Source organism: Nomascus leucogenys, chromosome 4 (assembly GCF_006542625.1).
Source record: "Nomascus leucogenys isolate Asia chromosome 4, Asia_NLE_v1, whole genome shotgun sequence".
NCBI classification, from domain to species: domain Eukaryota; kingdom Metazoa; phylum Chordata; class Mammalia; order Primates; family Hylobatidae; genus Nomascus; species Nomascus leucogenys.
This window is the reverse complement of record NC_044384.1, coordinates 120797641-120816957: the sequence shown is the minus strand read 5'-3', so window position 1 is coordinate 120816957 and position 19317 is coordinate 120797641. Positions and strand designations below refer to the sequence as shown.

Sequence of the window (19317 nt, the reverse complement as noted above, 5' to 3'; positions counted from 1 at the left end):
GTCTTGGGCAAATCTGGTTGCCCTAGCAAGAAAGGAAATTTGAAAGTTTATACTGTTCTGCTCCCACGTTACCCCGTTTGCACATGAGAGGCTAAGTATTCTCTTTCTTCACCTGCATTAAGGGAATAAAAGCAAAGCATTCAGGTGACTCCCAAGCCACTTTTAATTTTACAGTTTCTGCTATACTCTATACATTCTGAAAATTACGTTTCCCACCATTATCACTTCGTGATAGGTGATCATTTACAATTACTCACTGACTCAGTCCCGGAAAGAGGCGGTGCAAAATGGGAGGCTCTATCCAGGTGCTCATTAGAAATGCAGAATCTCTGCCTGCCTCCTAGACCTACTGAATTAGAATCTGCCTTTTTTAATAAGATTCCCAGGTGATCAATATGTACATTAAAATTTGAGAAAAACCTCTAGACTTCGACCTAAAGAAAAACATTGTACAACTTGACAGTGTATGCACATACATACATGCATATAGACACAACCGAAGCACAAATTTAATGAAGTAAAATTTACCGTTACTATTTTATTTGGGAAAGAAATGTGCTCGCGACTCAATAGATTTGAGTATTCACTCCTGGATCTCAACTTGTAATTTGAAAACGCATCTCTAAAGCACCTAGGAGCAATCTGAAGAAAGCTGAGGGGGAGGCGGCAGATGTTCTGATCTACCAGGGAAAACGTGGACGTTTTCTGTTGTTACTTTGTGAACTGCGTGCACTTAGTCATTCTTGAGTAAATACTTGGAGCAAGGAACTCCTGAGTGGTGTGGGAGGGCGGTGAGGGGCAGCTGAAAGTCGGCCAAAGCGCTCGGAGGGGCTGGTCTAGGAAACATGATTGGCAGCTACGAGAGAGCTAGGGGCTGGACGTCGAGGAGAGGGAGAAGGCTCTCGGGCGGAGAGAGGTCCTGCCCAGCTGTTGGCGAGGAGTTTCCTGTTTCCCCCGCAGCGCTGAGTTGAAGTTGAGTGAGTCACTCGCGCGCACGGAGCGACGACACCCCCGCGCGTGCACCCGTTCGGGACAGGAGCCGGACTCCTGTGCAGCTTCCCTCGGCCGCCGGGGGCCTCCCCGCGCCTCGCCGGCCTCCAGGCCCCCTCCTGGCTGGTGAGCGGGAGCCACATCTGGCCCGCACATCTGCGCGGCCGGCCCGGCGCGGGGTCCAGAGAGGGCGCGGCGCGGAGGCGCAGCCAGGGGTCCGGGAAGGCGCCGTCCGCTGCGCTCGGGGCTCGGTCTATGACGAGCAGCGGGGTCTGCCATGGGTCGGGGGCTGCTCAGGGGCCTGTGGCCGCTGCACATCGTCCTGTGGACGCGTATCGCCAGCACGATCCCACCGCACGTTCAGAAGTCGGGTGAGTGGTCCCCAGCCCGGGCTCGGCGGGGCGCCGGGAGTCTTCCTGGGGTCCCCGCCTCTCCGCAGCGCTTGACAGTCGGGCCCGGCAACCTGGCGCCCGGGCGGAAACGAGGAAAGTTTCCCCCGCGGCACTCACGCAGCCCGACTCCCGTAGCTGCAGGGATGTGTGAGTTTTTCTTGAAAAAGAGAAGGAAAGTTCAGTTGCAAGGGGCGCGGGGCACGTTTGGTCCCCTTTGTGCGAGCAGGAAAGGCGTTGTGTTGGCCGCGTTCGAGGCGAGCCCCCACCCCCGGAAAGGGAAGTTTGAGAAGTTGGTTATCTGAAGGCGGCCGGGGAGCAGCGGCCCGGAGCGGCAGCCTGAGCTGCCAAAGCAGCCAGCGCACCTGGGCCACTCCGCCCGTGGCGATGCCGCGTGCCCACCCAGCTCTTTCTGAACCACCCGTTCAAAAGGCCAGTTCCTCAGTCCTTAGCTCCTGGACACGGCCACCTTTCCCTCAGGCCGGCTTCTTGGCCCGGAGTTTTGGGATACAAGTTTCAAGAAAATAATCGATTTCCAAAAGAAAGTTAGCTGGCTCTACTGACGCCTTGGCATGGATGGGTAGGGAGTGAAGATGCTCAGGTGAAACCGAGAATCCCTCACTGAATGCCTACTAGGTGCTAGAGGCTGTAGATTTTGCCTGGAACAAGACAGTCCTGTCTTCAGGGAGTTGATGGTTCTATGCAATTATCGTTTGTTGGAAACCGAAGGGTTAAAATCCTAACTAGGCTACCCACCTGATAGCTGTCTCTGAAGGTTTTTAAGGAAAAAAAATATATATGTGTATATATATATATATATGTGTATATATATATATATATATATGCATGCAGGAATGGGGGTTCTTAACTATTTGTTATGGAAAGTGTAAAACCCTTGAAACTTCAAAAGTTAGATTTTTTTTTTTTTTTTTTTTTTTTTTTTTGAGACCGAGTCTTGCTCGGTCACCAGGCTTGAGTGCAGTGGCGCGATCTCGGCTCACAGCACCTTTGCCTCCGGGTTCAAGCGATTCTCCTGCCTTAGCCTCCTGAGTAGCTGGGATTACAGGGGCGTGCCACCACGAGCAGCTAATTTTTGTATTTTTAGTAGAGATGGGGTTTCACCATATTGGCCCTCGTGATCCGCCCACCTTTGCCTCCCAAAGTGCTGGGATTACAGGCGTGAGCCACCGCGCCCGGCCAAAAGTTAGACTTTTTGCAGCTATGATCCAAATAACAGTATCTGCAGCTGTGGTCTGGGTAACCGAGTATTTGGGCAAGCCATAGAGCTTTTTCTGGGCCTTAGTTTCCTCATCTATAAAATGGCGAGGTTGAAGCTGGGTAATTTTACACATCATCTTCATGTTTATCATCTTCATGTTTAACATCTTAACGTGTCGTGCCCCTCCCCTCCTTTCCCCTAGCTCTTCTGGTGACTTGGAGATGACCCATGTAGACTTTGGATGAAATGTAGAGGAGTTGACAGTCCACATCACCCGGAGGCACTCATTTTATTTATCCAGGGGCATGGGCAGATTTACCTTTAGGTTTGTCTAGAAAAAATGCGCATCACGGTCAGTTGTAAATTTTAGAGTATTTGAAGTAGATTGGGAACTTTTTAAAAGTTATGGCATACATTGAAGGTGGCATGGAGATGGAAGTTTTTAATCAAATTAGGAAGAGGCACTATTGCAAGCAAAAAGTCTTAACACACATTTGAGTCCTATGGTTTTAATAAAATAGTGTTTCGTGCTTGGCGTTTTTCCTGCATCGCAGTACCAGAATGTTCAATTGTCTCTCATTTTCCTTCAGACTCTTAAAACCCGTTATATTTTGCTAATAAATATTTAAAATGGTACCCTTAATTTTCTGTGGATGTTAAAAATCATTAAAACCTTTGTTCCAGATTATAAAAGAAGGAAATTGGCAGGTCCTGATGTTGTTAGTTAGGTTCTCTTTACAAGGATAAGATTTATGATTTGCAAATTCCAGACCCAATAGTTCATGAGTCACTTTCATTTCATCAATATACACACTTTTAAACAACTAGCTTAAAAGCGTGGTGGCTTTTTATTTGGGTATTTAGACAGTTTTACAAGGCCCACAGATTTAATATTTTTATAGAACTGAAGTTTCAAAATGGTTGAATTAATGAATCATTTTGAATTTGTATTCATTTGATTCAAATTAAATTTTCAAAGTTGGCCGAAGGTTGAAGACAGATATATTGAAGATGAGAAACCTAATTCTACTTACTTACATTTTAGTTTTTCATGTAAGTAAATACTTTCAGAATTTCTCTAACATAATTGGTAAACTGAAAACATTTTTTCAAAGTATCTTAATGCAAGATAATATATGAGGTAATGAGATTGTTTAATAAACAACAAGCTCCTTTTACGTCACCTGAAAAGGCCCAAAAATCTGTCTTCCGTTTAGTAGCTTCTGTACTTCTGTTTAGTAGTATGCAAAGGATTTAAATATAAGAACAAATTTCACTAAGAAATAGAAATTTTTTTTTCTTTGTTTTTGACTTAGTAGATTCACTCTTCCTACATGATCAAAATTAAGAAATGTCTCTTTTGGGGAAAACTGTAAAGTGTACAATAACTCTTCAGGTCTGAAAAATATGACTTTTCAGGTTCCTAAAAGTAGATTCTTATTCAGGACAAGAATTTGTAAAAGTGTCATAGTGATACAGGGTTCTTCAAATCACTTTAATAACCTGCTTATTTTGTCAGGGTAAGAGACTAGACATCATTAGGCCCCAAATCTGATCTTTGGTCTACTTGCACTTTTTTTCCCCCTCATAAAAACACATTTTCACCTTTAGGCCACCCAACATCTTATTTTTAATGAGTTATGATTTATACAAAATACTAATCACATTTTGAACTCACTGCCTTCTTTTCAGTGTAGCATATTCCCTAATGATGACTGTTGTCTGTGTAGTCAGCGTAACTACTACATGTTTTCTACTCAGTTATGAACATGACTTTTTAATTTTTTCAGTAAGGTTAGTTTTTAACTCTGGATCAATAAGGCACCTCATCGATATCATTGCAAAAAGTGGGCATCTTTTCTTCTACCTTTTCAACCATATTTATTGAGTATCTCTTGCCAGGCAGGACGCTCAGACCTGGGGCACCATCTCAGATGAATAAGGCAGACCTGGTCTTTGCCATTGAGTGTAACAGCTGGGAGCATGTTATAAGTAAAGAAAAGGATACATGTTTTAACTCTTTATATTTGAAAGCATTATGGAATACTGGTGTTTTATTTTCTACACCTCATTTTCAAAAGCCTTATTTTTTTTGTTGTTGTATGCACTAGGAGGATGTGCGTGTTGAATGTTTCCTTCTAGGTCCCATTGAATGTATTTTTGAATCAATTTATTCTCACTTTCCTATACCTGCCTTGTCACGGAGCCCCAGTTGGGCAGCCTTTAATTGCATTCTCCATTCCATAGCCAGCATGATGGACCCAGTGCATTCCTTTAGTGTTCTCTTTGAGGATAGGATGGTGGTAGAAGAGTGTAGCGTATAAACTTTGGAATCAGGCCGTCCTGGGTTCCAAACCCACTTCCCATTTACTGGCTGTGTAGCCTGTTGTAGTTACTTTACCTACTAGTCATCCCTGGTCTCATTTGTAAAATGAGGATTATGGAGTTATGGTGAGGATTAAATAAAATATTGTTTTAAAGTATTTAACATGGTACCTGCAACATAGTAAATGCTCAATAAATATCAGCTTCTGTTATTACTATTAACTCCTTAATTGGGCTTACCAGGGGCCTCTGACGTGGTTCCCATTTGACTCTGCTGCTTCACATCCCACCACAGCCCACATTTTCCCAGTCTATTTGTGTCACTACACATACACACAATGTGAGCAATTTAGGCAGCTGTGCCTTTGTTCTGAATGTCTGGAACTCCTGCTACCTGGCTAATTTTCACTCATCTTTTAAGACATAGTTCAAGTGGCATCTTCTTGAGGAAACCTGCTTTGAATGCCCCAGTTTGAGGTAAATATCTCCTATGAGATGCAGACTTCTCACTTAGCTGATAACAATACCAAGCCGAAATTATATCTTTACATAACTCTCTTGCCCATTAGACCTTTAATCCTCTCAATCTTATTCAGTTTTCTATCTCCGGGGTCTCTGGCAGTGCCTGACACATCATTTAGCACCCAGGAAGTGCTGAGCTGAACCTCCACTTCATCCTACTGTATCTAGTGCAACTGAGGTCGAGCATTTAACTAAGCAGTCACTGTTTATTAGGTGTTTGGTCCGAATAGTAAAATCTTTACTTTCAGTTAGAATAGTTTTAGTTCTGATCACAATAAGTAATTTGACTGTTTTTGAAGTATGGAATTGGTTCTTGTATTCTCATGAAATATGGAAAAAGATGTTTCAACTTCTGACAAACATGATGGAAAGCTGCTAGAAGTTTTCATGCAATTCCTGTAGCCATAAATTTTGAATTAGTGTAGGGCCTTGAAAGCCACTGCAAAACTTTAAATAAAGTCACCAGAGGAATTATCCAGTAGATACTGATTCCTCTTTTTTTTTTTCATAGAAAGATGTCGAAAAGAGAATTTTATTACGAATGAAGTGCTAAAATCAAAATTTAGTTTTTAAGTTTCTTTTTTCATCGGGTTTTATGTTTTGGTTTATAAGGGTGAAGCAGCGTTGGGTGAAGGGAAGTGTGGTCTTGTAGCCACCACTGCCTACTCTAGAGTAGCGTGGATATTATTTAGGTCTGATGCAAACCACCAAAGCAGTTTTAAATAGGGTGCAGGGGAAACATACTTCCTGGCTACAGCATGGCATTATTTGGCCAAGTTCCACATAAAAGCATAACTCTGTTACCTTGTTAGCTTCTACCCTCCAGGTCCTTATGTACAACTTCAGCAGATTTAAGTTATGATTTTCAGTAGAACAGATATGCATTCACAGCAAGAATGCTCACCACTTATTTTGTACTCTCTACTTTCCTGGTAATATTTTGCTCCACAGGTACTTGTTGCTTGTGACTGAGGCAAGATAATGACTCATACTTCTTTGCTTGGCATGCCAAAAGGGTTTGGAATGCTGGACAGGCAAATTGGCTCATTTCAGGGAGAAGGAAGAGAAAGAGAATTAACATTTGAGAACCTACCCTGAGCCAGCCACTTGACATTATGTATCTAATTTAATCCTAGGAAGAAATCTCCAAGATAAGTTTTATTATCTTTATTTTATGGGTGGAAAGATGGATCCTGCTCAGGGTCTCTCTGGAGTTTTGCCTGGGTGCATGTATGTGTGTGTGGCCTGCTAGGTTCTTTTGTGTGGTCTCTGTGTGTGTATGCGTGTGTTGGGAGAGAGGCTGAAGAGGGGTGAATGGATATCAGATTTGAGAGAGGGGAAGCTTACCATCTAATGTCATCAGTTCAGTGCTCCTGATTTAATTGATTTGCTTTGCTTGCATTATCTGCCTCCTTCCTGACTACATTTGTACCACAGAAAATCAAGATAAGGCAGAGTTTCTTTGTATAAGGAAACTCTACAGCCCACAGTTTGACAATGGTGCCTTGGTGGTAGGGCTCATGGTGGGTGACCTGTGGTTTGGCCACTTATAGCAGTTGGACATACCCCATTTGCAAAGATATGTATTGTAAACCCCAAATTTCAAGCATGTAGGACAACCATTTGTGTACAATCAATGTGTACAACTGCTGATGAGGGCAAGAAAAGCCGGCTTTATCCAACATAAAAAAGAAGAAGGGGACAGTTTGACTTTTGAAGGGGACAATTTGAAAACTTACAGGAGGTTAAGATTCTCTTCCTCACCCATTACATCAGGATTACTTCTGCCTTTTACTTGCCACAGTCAGCTTTTTAGGTCTTAGCACCCAACAAGTAGCAACTATCCTCTTGGGTGTAGTCAATTTAGTCTACTTATGGCCTCCTGCTTAGACTCTTAAGGATTCCCTAGCATCTGTGTTTTGTTTATAGGTTTGAAGCTATCATTATTAGATGAGATTTAGCCTCAGGGCCTGTACCTATGACTGGGGAGATTCTATCTGGGAAAGGTCAAGACACGCAGCTCTTTTTTTTTTTCTCTCTTTTCTGAGGGAATATTTTCCTCCAATTTTTTTCAGCTCTACAACTAAAATATAGGCCTAGTATATGAACACAACTGGCCTCTGTCCTGGGCCTTAGACGGTACTCTGCTGTCATTCTTCTCTGGTCAGAGCCATGCCTATGGGGTGAGGTGACTTTTGGGCCTTCCAGTCTTACTCTCTTTTCATTTTTAGACCATGATTTGGTTATGTGGGAACCCACATTCACTGCCCAGAAGGCCCTGAACTGGTATCTGCAGTTTGCATGGATCCTTGAAGTCATCTTCCTGAAGGCTGTCTTTGCTACTGGTTGTGCAATCTCTGCATGAGGGTTGTTTAAGGGATAGCTGTGTGTGTGTGTGTGTGTGTGTGTGTGTGAGAGAGAGAGAGAGAGAGAGAGAAAGAGAGAGAGAGGCAGAGAGTGAGCTTGGGTGTCCACATATCACAAGGCCCCTCTTGATGTAGGATGGAGCAGGCAGAGGGGAGGAAGGCAAATTGATTACCAGGGCTCAGGATGATGTCTCTCTTTAAACTACCCATTTCTGAGGAAGGACTATGAACATTGTAGGAGTTCTAAAGTTGTACCTGGTCTTCCAAGACATTGAAAAGATATATTTGTCAGTCTAGGTAGAAGGATAAAACCTACTTTATTGAGCTTGCTAACTTGATTTGTAACTTTAAATGTTTTGACTTATGGTACATGGGCCTCTATTTGCTCACTTGCCTTGGGCCTTCCCATGTTGGGGGTGAATCTGCAGTAGCAACATTCCTTTGCAGAGATGTTGGGTAGAAATTAGTTCTGGTTAATTGTATCATTTTTTCCCTGGAATAGACAGCATTGAACATTAAAGAAAAAGATAAGAGTTACTTTGTAGACATAATGCTCTATTTCCTTTGGGAAATGTAGTTTTTCTTAGTTTGTGTTGTCCTGAAGTGAACTTTAGCTCTATACTTCTTTTTTCTTTCTTTTTTTTTTTTAGATTTCCTAGTGCCCTAGTTGCATTTCTTCTGTGTATTGAGAGACCACCAGGGCAAGGCGAACTTTATCTGAATGTTTTTTCCTCCTATTACAAATATTTTATTTGAACCATCCATGGTTCAAATAAAAAAGAGGCTTGGTTCTTCTCAAGCCTCTTTGAAGAAACAGGGAAAAAGGCTTCCCAGTTCTTTAGAAGATATAAGATTGTCAAAACTTCATTTTAGAGAACTAGGGATTTGGTTGAACTTACATGAATGCCTTTGAAAGAAGATATGGGTTGGGTGCCTGTTTTCAGTATATGCTGCAGCAGCTCTTTATTAAAGTATAAATCATTACAAGTTCATTTCCTGTGGGGCGATAACACCGCTACTTTGTGGATGACTACCTGTCATGCCCAAATCCTGCAAACTTTTCTACATAGGGAAATGGAATTGGGCTTATGCCCCCTGTAGCTTTTCTCAAGAGACTTCATGGACTAATTTCCCAATAATCATAGTTGCTACCACTTATTGAGGTCTTGCTACTGCCTGGATCATGCTGAGTACTTCAAGTGTATTAACCCTCAAAACAACTTTAGAACGTAGGTTATATTATGCTTATTATAAATCCTCCAGAGTTAATAAATTTGCCTAAGTCCGCCTAGTTAGAAAATGATTAGGCTGGGGTTGGAACCAAGATGGTCTGGTTTGGGGATCTAGACTCCTAATTGTTATACTGTACTGAGACTAGTCTGCCTTAATTGACATAAACTACTTGTCCATTATAGCATGGGTGTTGGAAGACTAGGGGTTAAGAGAAATAATAATATCCAACATTTTTCTAATGTTTTAGCTTTCTTCATATATTATCCCATTGAATTTCCTTAGTGTAATAAAATAACACTTGGTTTATACACCAGGTAGTCAAACATCATGCCTGTCTTGTGACCTCAATGGGAAAATGAAGTATATACCTCAAGTGATACAGTCTTGGCTGAATCATGGAACAATTATGCCATCAGGGAGTTTAGGTATTCTGAGTTAAACAGGCACTTTATTTGAAAGGACTGAGAGACTTCACAGATGCATCAAATATGTTGAGGATATAAATGCCAGGCTCAGGTGGATTTACTGTGAAGTGCTTGAACTTAACCTTCAAGGCTACCTATACTCTGGTATAGGTCCATCTCCTGGCTCTAGGAGAGGCCCTGGCAATGTGGTTAACAAGTGTCATCAAGTCAAACACTATGAAATCTTGCAGTGCCCTGAATCTTACAGCTGACATATAAAAGAAACCTGATAAGTTTTCCAAATTTGGAGTCAATCCAAAAAATTTATATGACATTACCTATAATGAATTATGAAGCTGAAAGGAACTTTTCCAAATTATTCAAGAATAAATTACAAATTCTGATCTACAGTTCTAAAGGGAAGACTGAATTATTTTTCTATTCTCTCAATAAAGAATATTGCAAAATGTTATTGGAAGAGATAATCAAAGACTGTGCAACCAAAAAATATAGGAAAAGTATTTCAGAGGTATGGCAATCAATTAATAAAAATATTTGTTTTTTAAACACTTCATATTTGTAGTATTTATAGCTTTAAAAAATTTGTTGTTTGTATGATACTATTTAAAATTTTTTTTACAGAGATCTCATTCTGTCACTTAGTCTGGAAAGCAGTTGCATGATCATAACTCACTGCAGCCTTGGATTCCTAGGCTCAAGCAATCCTCTAGAGTAGCTCGGACTAGAGTAGCTCGGACTAAAGGCATGCACCACCATGATCGGCCATTTTTTTTTGTTTTTAATTTTTGTAGAGATGGTGTCTTACTATGTACCCAGTCTGGTCTTGAACTCTGGGGCTCAAAGGAACCTGTCCACCTCTGCTTCCCAAAGTGTTAGGAATACAGGTGTAAGCCACTGCACCTGGCCTGTATACCATTTTAATTCTAAATAAATATTCACTTTATTCTTAATTTTGTATTCACTTTATTCTTAATCTTGTATTCTTCTTCTTAAAGAGTACCCCTGAAATTTACAAGCTTCAGATTCCAAAGACCTGAGTCTTTGACTAATGGTAGGATTTGTTTGTTGGTTTAGAAAATAAATGTTAAAAATGCCTCTTCCTCCTTCCCCCCATTGCAAACAGAGCCTGAAATCTGCATTGTTATTTCACAAAACCAAAATATTTTTCCTCCAGGTTTAGCTAAACCTTTCATCATTTTTCTACTTTAGAGCCCCATGCCAAGTAGAAAAGAAGTTGCAAAGATGTAATTATCACAAACCTTCATCTTGGATGAAAGATAACCTAGCTCTGACCCTTAGTTTGAGATTAGAAAGACTCTACCTAGGAGACAGCTGGTAAAGACCTAAGGTATGTTGTACGAGGAATCAAGGTGTCTGGGTGACCAGGCTGTCTTTCTTCCCAATGGGGCTCATTTTCCTTCTATACAGTGACAAGAATTGGACTAAATAAGATTTCCACTATTTTCTCTTCTGAAACATTTCATTCTTTGTTATCCCTCAACTATTTTGTTACTAGAATAAATCATTGAAGTTGAGTTAGAAAATCTTTAGCTAATCAAAATAGAAAACTAACAAAAGTCATAACAGGTCAGAACTGAGAAATACCACAAACTTCCACTGGTGTTCATTGGAGATGAATACTATTAAAAAAAGAAAAGAAAAAAAACCATAGCTATTTTGAAAATTTCCTTCTACAGGTGTCTGAGCATACATCCTGACTAAATAGTATGTTTACTTCAGCTAGAGCTCACTCCTTCTTGCTAAATAAAAGCTTACTTGGTTTTGGTGGTAATATTATTTCTCTTAATTATGGTATTTTCATTCTCCCCTTCCTCTGAATTGGTAAAAGTGTCTGTGAAAACTTTTCCTAAGGTAGAAAATTATGAAATGCTTTGCTATGCCTAGGAGAAGTAAAGCCTAAAGGAGCTTTCATATTTTTTGGGAAAAAAAAAAAGGAAACTTGTCTAGATATAATTAGTGTTCTGTTGCCTTTCAAATATTTCTCTACCACTTTTCTTAAAATATTCTCAGAAAAGACAGAATTTGCAACAGATTGGCAGTTTTCAGACTGCTGTTTTAGGCAGGGGAGTAGCTGCCGCAACCTATAATTGCATTTCTGTAGAGTTTGCAGACACTTGTTAGCATAGACTAGGAATCTTTTAACTTTTGCTTTGAGTGACTACCTTGTTACTACATATCGGATTTGCGTCTCATTCTCTAAAGCTCATAGTATTGGAGAAGAAAAAAAGACAATATGATATAATTTGTCCTTCAAGTATGTGAAAAGGAAAAAAATCTAATAATAACATTTTATATTCATTATTTTGGAATCCCTTAAATTATATCATTATAAAATAATCTAACAATCTCAATCCCCCTGGGCACTCTTACTTTTATTTTTATAATTTATATTGTTAGAATACATTTCTATTATCTTAGGCCTTTGCTCATTCTACTTTCTCACTTCAGGAGCCTCATTCCTACCTGAATATTACATTTTATGAGTTATTATATGCATTGAGGCCCAAATCTTGAGCTCCAGCATTCTGACCCTGAAAATGATGGTTTCCTATCATCTTCTGATAACAGCAACTGAAGATGTTCTAAACCTTGCCACTCACAGGAGGTCTAGCATCACTGAGAATTTATTGGAAATGAGGATTGTGGGTCCTCTCCCTAGACCTACTATAACAGAATGTACACAAGGTCCCCAGGTGATTCCTGTACACATAGCAGTTTGAAAAACACTGCAGTAATAGCATTAAAGCATGTTCCAAAGAGTAGCCAAATGATCTGCAATGGTTTTAGTGAATCACATCAGGCTTGTTTCTGTCAATAAAGAAGAGAATTCAAGGAAGAGTTGCGCTTAGTTTTATGAGAGTCTTTTGACTCCTCCTAAGCTGTTTTAACTGTGTGGTAACTATTATAACATGCTAAAGCTAGCAGAAGACAGAAGGCACTGGTAGCAAGTCAACTAAATGAGTCAGTTTTTAACTAGTCTATTTCGCCAGTCATCCTTCGTGAGTCTTTTATCCACTGATTGTCCATCCCTTGACCATGGTGAACTGTAGAACCCAAGGACCCATTTCTTTTTCTTTTCTTTTTTTTTGAGATAGAGTCTCACTCTGTTGCCCAGGCTGGAGTACAGTGGTGCAATCTCGGCTCACTGCAACCTCTGCCTCCTGGGTTCAAGTGATTCTCCTGCTTCAGCCTCCTGAGTAGCTGGGATTACAGGTGTGTGTAACCACACTTGGCTAATTTTTTTTTTTTTTTTTTTTTGTATTTTTAGTAGAGACGCGGTTTCACCATGTTGGTCAGGCTAGTCTCAAACTCCTGACCTCATTATCTGCCTGCCTCGGCCTCCCAAAGTGCTGGGATTACAGGCGTGAGCCATCGTGCCCGGCTGCAAGGACCCATTTCTATACTGAACTCACTGCATTAATCATGTTTACCTCATTAGGCATTTACTCACAGATCGCCTTGACATATGTAGGCCTTAATTCATTCTGGAGCTATTATACCTCAGCATTTCTTAAAATAGGTAGGATACAAAGTAGGTACCCAATAAATTAATGATTCGATGACAGGTTTTCAGGAAGTGGTTTTACTTTTCAACATTTTTTAATCCTCTTCTGTCTTGAGGAACTTATTTGTCTGATGCTCAGTGAAGACTCAATAAATTTTTCTTGAATTGCTCAACATTTGTTTTAGACTGTTCTGAGAGTGCCACTGTAGCCTTTTTCATTGATTTGCTTCTTTATTTTAATATAATAAGGCAGCTTCTTGTGACTTAGTTACTTTTGTCTTCCAGAATTATGGGTCCCTGTCAGTTATTAATGCTCTTAAGTAACAGTAGCCACAATAACCAGTCCTTACAAGCAGTTTCTGATGTTTCTAAATAATTTTATTTTCTGACTTTTTTTTCTTTGCCTTTGACATCTGAACTATACTTGGCAAGAAAAAAAAACATAAAAACTTTCCATTGCAACTCATATCTCATGGTGCTTCCTGTTGCATCAAATCTTAAGTTATTCATCAGAAAAGTTACACAAAACGCATAACCATTTGGTTTTATTTTTGCCCTTGAATTATGCTACCATAACACAAACCTGAACCCTTATTTTTGTCATCTGTTAAAATCACCTAATTGGTCTCTGCTTATGGACACCCTTTGTTCTTTCTCTGTCAATAACACAGGCATTGCCATCAGTTAAATCTCCCCCCGGATGGCATTTTGAATAGCTGGCCCCTGCTAGAAAGCCTTCCATGGATTTTAGGAATCCTAGATCATCACACGGCCTTCCCTTCCTCTTTGAGCATGGGGGCTGTCTCAGTGTCCTTTGGCTCCTAAGAGAGTGCCTTGTGCTGATGGGACACAGGACCAGTTTGATGACTACGTGCACAGATGAAGCCAAACCCCTTGCCCATCATCTATTCCACCCTTCGCATCCCTCATGCCCTGGTTCCACTTGAACCCAGCTGCCTCACACATCCTTTTTGCTTACAAATTTCCTAGCTTGTGACCATTCTCCACCACCTCCCCCAAGTTTTACCATTCTCTGTTTGTGCCCTACAACAGCTCCACCCTTTGAAATAATGCCTGGTCTAAATATTACTTTTTTTATTGGGCCTTCCTTGATTATCCATCCCACTGCGATGCTTTTTCCTGCCCATAGCCTCTCTAACAAGCCTTGCATCCTCATTCAGATGACCTTGTTTGCCAAGCTACCTGTGCTGTCTCTGTGTGTTTTAAACTCTTTTACTAGCCAGGCGCAGTGGCTTATGCCTGTAATCCCAGCACTTTGGGAGGCCAAGGCAGGCGGATCACGAAGTCAGGACATCGAGACCATCCTGGCTAACACAGTGAAACCCTGTCTCTACTAAAACTACAAAAAATTAGCTGGGCGTGGTGGTCGGTGCCTGTAGTCCCAGCTACTTGGGAGGCTGAGGCAGGAGAATGGCCTGAACCTGGGAGGCGGAGCTTGCAGTGAGCCGAGATGGCGCCACTGCACTCCAGCCTAGGAGACAGAGCAAGACTCCGTCTCAAAACAAAACAAAACAAAACTCTTTTACTAGAATGAAAACTCCTTGAGGGAGAAAATTCTGTCTGATTTTGCCATAGCTCTTAGCACAGATTCTAATTCTGTTTATGTGTTGTGTTTGTTGCTGTTTGGAATTCATTGCTTTTAAAGGCCGAGAAAACTTGCTTTTAGATCCAAGGCTAAGAGTGCTATTTTTTTTTCTCCTAGATGGCTTTTCACCACGAAGTATAAATGTCAATGGCTTAAAGCCACCTGTAGCATTGTTTGACAGAACCATAGGCTTATGGAAAATCTCGTATGATCTGCTTTGTGTAAATTATTCTTTACAGTGGAGACTTGCTCTGTCTGCAGTCTTTAGTTTCTGTGAATTTTGGGGAGCTGTGGTGTGTGGGTGTTAAGGTTGATTTTCCATCCATCACTGGCTCTGCCTTTGATTCATTTATTCTCTCATGTGTGAATCTTTTGCAGAAGGCTCAATGCATTATGACTATAGAGACCAGACAAAGTCATAAAGTAAATCACACCACCTGACGCATGACAATTTTTTTTGCCACTCCTGCCTTTCCTCTTTATGAATCATAGATAATCTCAGTCATTGGGATTGCTGGAATAGGGATGGCTGAAGGAGTCTTGGTAAAATGAAGAGTGCCTGAAGATACTCTTCTACCTACCTGAGGGTAAATAATCCCATATCGCAAAAGTGACCCCTGGTTGTACTTTTTGGAAAGCCCTGTTAAAATGACACATGCTAAGGAGACTTAAATATGAGGCCTTTCTTATGTGGGCGCTTAATAGGAGTGGGTTTCTAAGGATGGTCTTGAATTTGGCCTTCAGCCTTCTCCTCCGCCATAGTCCCCATCCATCCTGAATAAACATGCAGTCTAGGTACCACAAGTAGTGTTCTCTTGTGCAAGCACAGCTTCCAGATGTGTTGCCCGCCTCCCTTTCAGCCAGATCATCACCCATGTAGCCCCTCCACTATGGGAATTCTGGAGCTACCACTGACATCATAATATTACATAGATTTGGACTGGCAGTGCCCTACCTGCTCTATCTATAGAGGAAAAGGAGATGAAATAAGAATTTTAATATTCTTTTTTATTTTTTGAGACAGAGTTTGGCTCTTGTCACCCAGGCTGGAGTACAATGGCACAATCTCAGCTCACTGCAACCTCTGCCTCCTGGGTTCAAGTGATTCTCCTGCCTCAGCCTCCTGAGTAGCTGGGATTGTAGGTGCCCACTACCACACCTGGCTAATTTTTGTATTTTTAGTAGAGACAGGGTTTCGCCATGTTGGCCATGCTGCTCTCGAGCTTCTGACCTCAGGCGATCTACCCTCCTCGGCCTCCCAAAGTGCTGGGATTACAGGCATGACCCACTGCACCTGACCAGAATTTTAATATTCTGAAGTCTTAATATTCTGTGGCACTTACTGGAAATGGTTGAAATATAATGCTTTTAATTTAGCATGTCATTGGTTCATTCTCAAAACTACTGAAAAGCACTTATCTTTCAAGATTTTAATGATGCTGTTGGTGAGGACGTTTGTCGTTAGTAGATAATCACATTTATTCAGCACTTTACAAAGCATTTTCACAGACTCTGAGTATTGGTTGTTATCAGTTTATTACTGAGATGCCTGTGGTGTCTTCAGGGGACAGGAGGGAATATGTTAACTTCTTGAATAACTGCTGCAGCTGTAGTTAGCCCCCTATGAGCCAAGCCTATTGGCTTTGTTACTCCCAAGGTATAACTTATTTCATATATATAAGCAACTTGACTAAGTATTAGATGTCTGTGTAAGCCATTTTCTGTCAGTCGAAACAATTTTGTTCTTCCTTATGTCTTTCTTCAGAGGTACATCTTTAATAAGTTCTGGGAAGGGAAGTGAAAAACAATGCTCGACCTCTGATACAATGTACTGTTTTGATTATGATCAGCACTTTAATAAAATTTATCATCAAGAAAGTCTTTGGAGTGAGCCCCTGAAAAGCTTGGGAAAGTGATTGATATGGTGTCACTTTTCTTAAATTATCTTCCCATGTTGCTTAAGATGACCAGGGAGGCTAACTTCACTCTTGTGCTCTCTAAATTGAACTGTCCTGAAGTTTTAAGAAAATGAAGTGATCAGACTCAGTAGTTCAAGAATGTGTTGGTTGATAGCAGCCACTTAGACCTCAGTTCACTATGGGTTTCTGTGTACTTTATTGGTGGTCACTAAGATGCAATGAAAGGTCCTGATTTTGTGAACATTTCTGCCCACACCCTTCTTTGGTGCATACCTTTTGGGAATATGTAAAATGTCTTTCATTGTTAAAATAGCTGTTAAATAATATTAAAGGCAAAAAAAAAGATAGTCATGAAAATAGTCATTTGCGTACTTCTTCAGGCAGATAGAAAACTAGTACCAGCCAGTGCAATGGCTCAGGTCTGTAATCCCAGCAATTTGAGAGGCCAAGGCAGGCGGATCACGGGGTCAGGAGTTTGAGACCAGCCTGACCAACATGGTGAAACCCTGTCTTTACTAAAAATACAAAAATTAGCTGGGAGTGGTGGCACATGCCTATAATCCCAGCTACTCAGGAGGCTGAGCCAGGAGAATCACTTGAACCCAGGAGACAGTGGTTGCAGTGATCCAATACCGCGCTGTTGCACTTGAGCCTGGGCGACAGAGCGAGACTTTGTCTCAAAAAAAAAAAAAAAAAAAAGAAAGAAAAAGAAAAAGAGAAACTAGTACCAGGAAAACAGAAAAAAGAAGTGATTTGAATAATTTTAGTATGATTGAGACACATGGGTGAAAGAGCACCAGAGGGAAAAATGTCTAGTCTGATAACTTTGAAGAAAACATATTGACCGTGCCTAGTTATAATAATCTTTTAATAATCTCACAGTAATAGAAAGCTTCATTATTTTCAAAACAGTTTCACTTTCATGTCATCTGTAATTTTAAAAACAACTCTCTGAGATGGATATAATTATCCTGTTTTACAGATGTGGAAATGGAGGCCCAGAAAGATGAAATCATCTGCCCCAGCTGTAATAGGACTGCCCATCCACTGAGACATAGTAAAGTATCATTAATTAATCTTTTCATCATTTTTCTATTTTTAGTCATTGTGCTCCCTCACTGCTTAATTTGTAAGTAAATCTAAGATAAAAATCTATAGTCTCCTCGTATTTTCATATTTTCATAGCTAAATTGTCAAAGAGGCGATGGCAGTGTAGTCATCAGGAGACTTGTTCTTGCCTCAAACATTAAAAGCCCTATTTAAGACTGGAGAATTTCTTCTTTGAGGGTTTTGTCCACCTATCATAAGAGATTTCAAACTATGTAATGAGTCATTTTACTTTTCCCCTTTTCTTATGGGGACAGATTCTCTTTTATACACCGTGTGGTCTGCCCTCTTGGAGGTTGTGTCACCATTGTCAGTAGACAAATGCTGCCATGTATAAAAGGCTATGCCAGTTCCTACAGGCCTGTAGTTTTGCCCTTCACTAGAACTTCAAGTTACTTAACCTAATCAGGAATATGGGCATCTTTACATAGGAAGTGCACTTCTTCATCGTATAGACATAGAGGTCAGGTATTATTATCTTTGGCTTCCTTTCTCAGAAATTCTTAAACATGAATGTCTGAATAAACATACAGAGAAGAGGTTAGGCGCTGTGGCTCATACCTGTAATCCCAACACTTTGTGAGGCCAAGGCGGGTGGATCACCTGAGGTCAAGAGTTTAAGACCAGCCTGACCAACCTGGTGAAATCCTATTTCTACTAAAAAATACAAAAATTAGCTGGGCATGGTGGCGGGTGCCTGTAATCACAGCTACTCGGGAGGCTGAGGCAGGAGAATCGCTTGAACCCAGGAGGTGGAGGTTACAGTGAGCCGAGATCATGCCATTAGACTCCAGCCTGGACAACAGACCAAGATTCCATCTCAAAAAACAAACAAAATATAGAGAAGACCAGAAGAAGAACTGGTTTGAGTAGCAGAACACGACTCACACAGACATCTAATATTTAGTCAAATTGCTTTTATGTAAAAGAAGGTATACATTGAAGAGCAACAGAGCCTACCTGTATGGCCGACATTTTCAAAGAAAATGGCTAAGAATCACTTTGATGGCCAGACACGGTGGCTCACACCTGTAATCCCAGCTCTTTGGGAGGCCGAGGAGGGCAGATCACGAGGTTAAGAGATTGAGACCATCCTGGCCAACATGGTGAAACCCCGTCTCTACTAAAAATACAAAAATTAGCTGGGCGTGGTGGCACGTGTCTCTAGTCCCGGCTATTCGGGAGGCTGAGGCAGGGGAATCACCTGAACCTAGGAGGCGGAGGTTGCAGTGAGTCGAGATTGTGCCACTGCACTCCAGCCTGGCGGCAGAGCAAGACTCCGTCTCAAAGGAAAAAAAAAAAAAGAATCACTTTGATAAGCAGAAACTGTTTCACTTGCCATCATAGAAATCTAAGCTATACTTCTGCTTTTCTACTACTAGCTTTATATAAATGTTATTTTCCTTGCAACATAAAAGAAAAATTGAGTCATGTTGTTTTATTTAATTTTTGTTGAAGAACACATTAAATTAGCTCTCACACTGTGGTATGGACTTCTTTCTCTTTTCCACCAGTGTTCTTCAGGGTGATTTTTCCAGTGGGCTTGGTTAGGACTGTGTGGATCGTTGTGATGCTTTGTTCTCAGTGGGGATTTTCCAGCAAAGATGAGCTTCATTAAACAATGACTGGGTTCATGAATTTATAATTGGAGTGATTTTCTTCAAACTGTAATAAATTTCAGTGTTACCTT

General features: G+C 40.8%; 1 protein-coding gene across 2 annotated transcripts in view; it reads left to right on the top strand.

Annotated features, from left to right (window-relative positions):
• The first annotated feature begins 885 nt into the window (after positions 1-885).
• Positions 886-19317, top strand: part of TGFBR2 (transforming growth factor beta receptor 2) — an 87310-nt gene continuing 68878 nt past the window's right edge. The window contains exons 1-2 of one of the 2 annotated variants that reach the window (XM_003256802.4): positions 886-1361; positions 17503-17577. In XM_003256802.4, the coding sequence (XP_003256850.1) occupies positions 1268-1361; positions 17503-17577 (169 nt within the window). In that variant the 5' untranslated portion in view covers positions 886-1267. The remainder of the gene's footprint in view (positions 1362-17502; positions 17578-19317) is intronic. The other variant, XM_003256801.4, reaches the window with a different exon arrangement.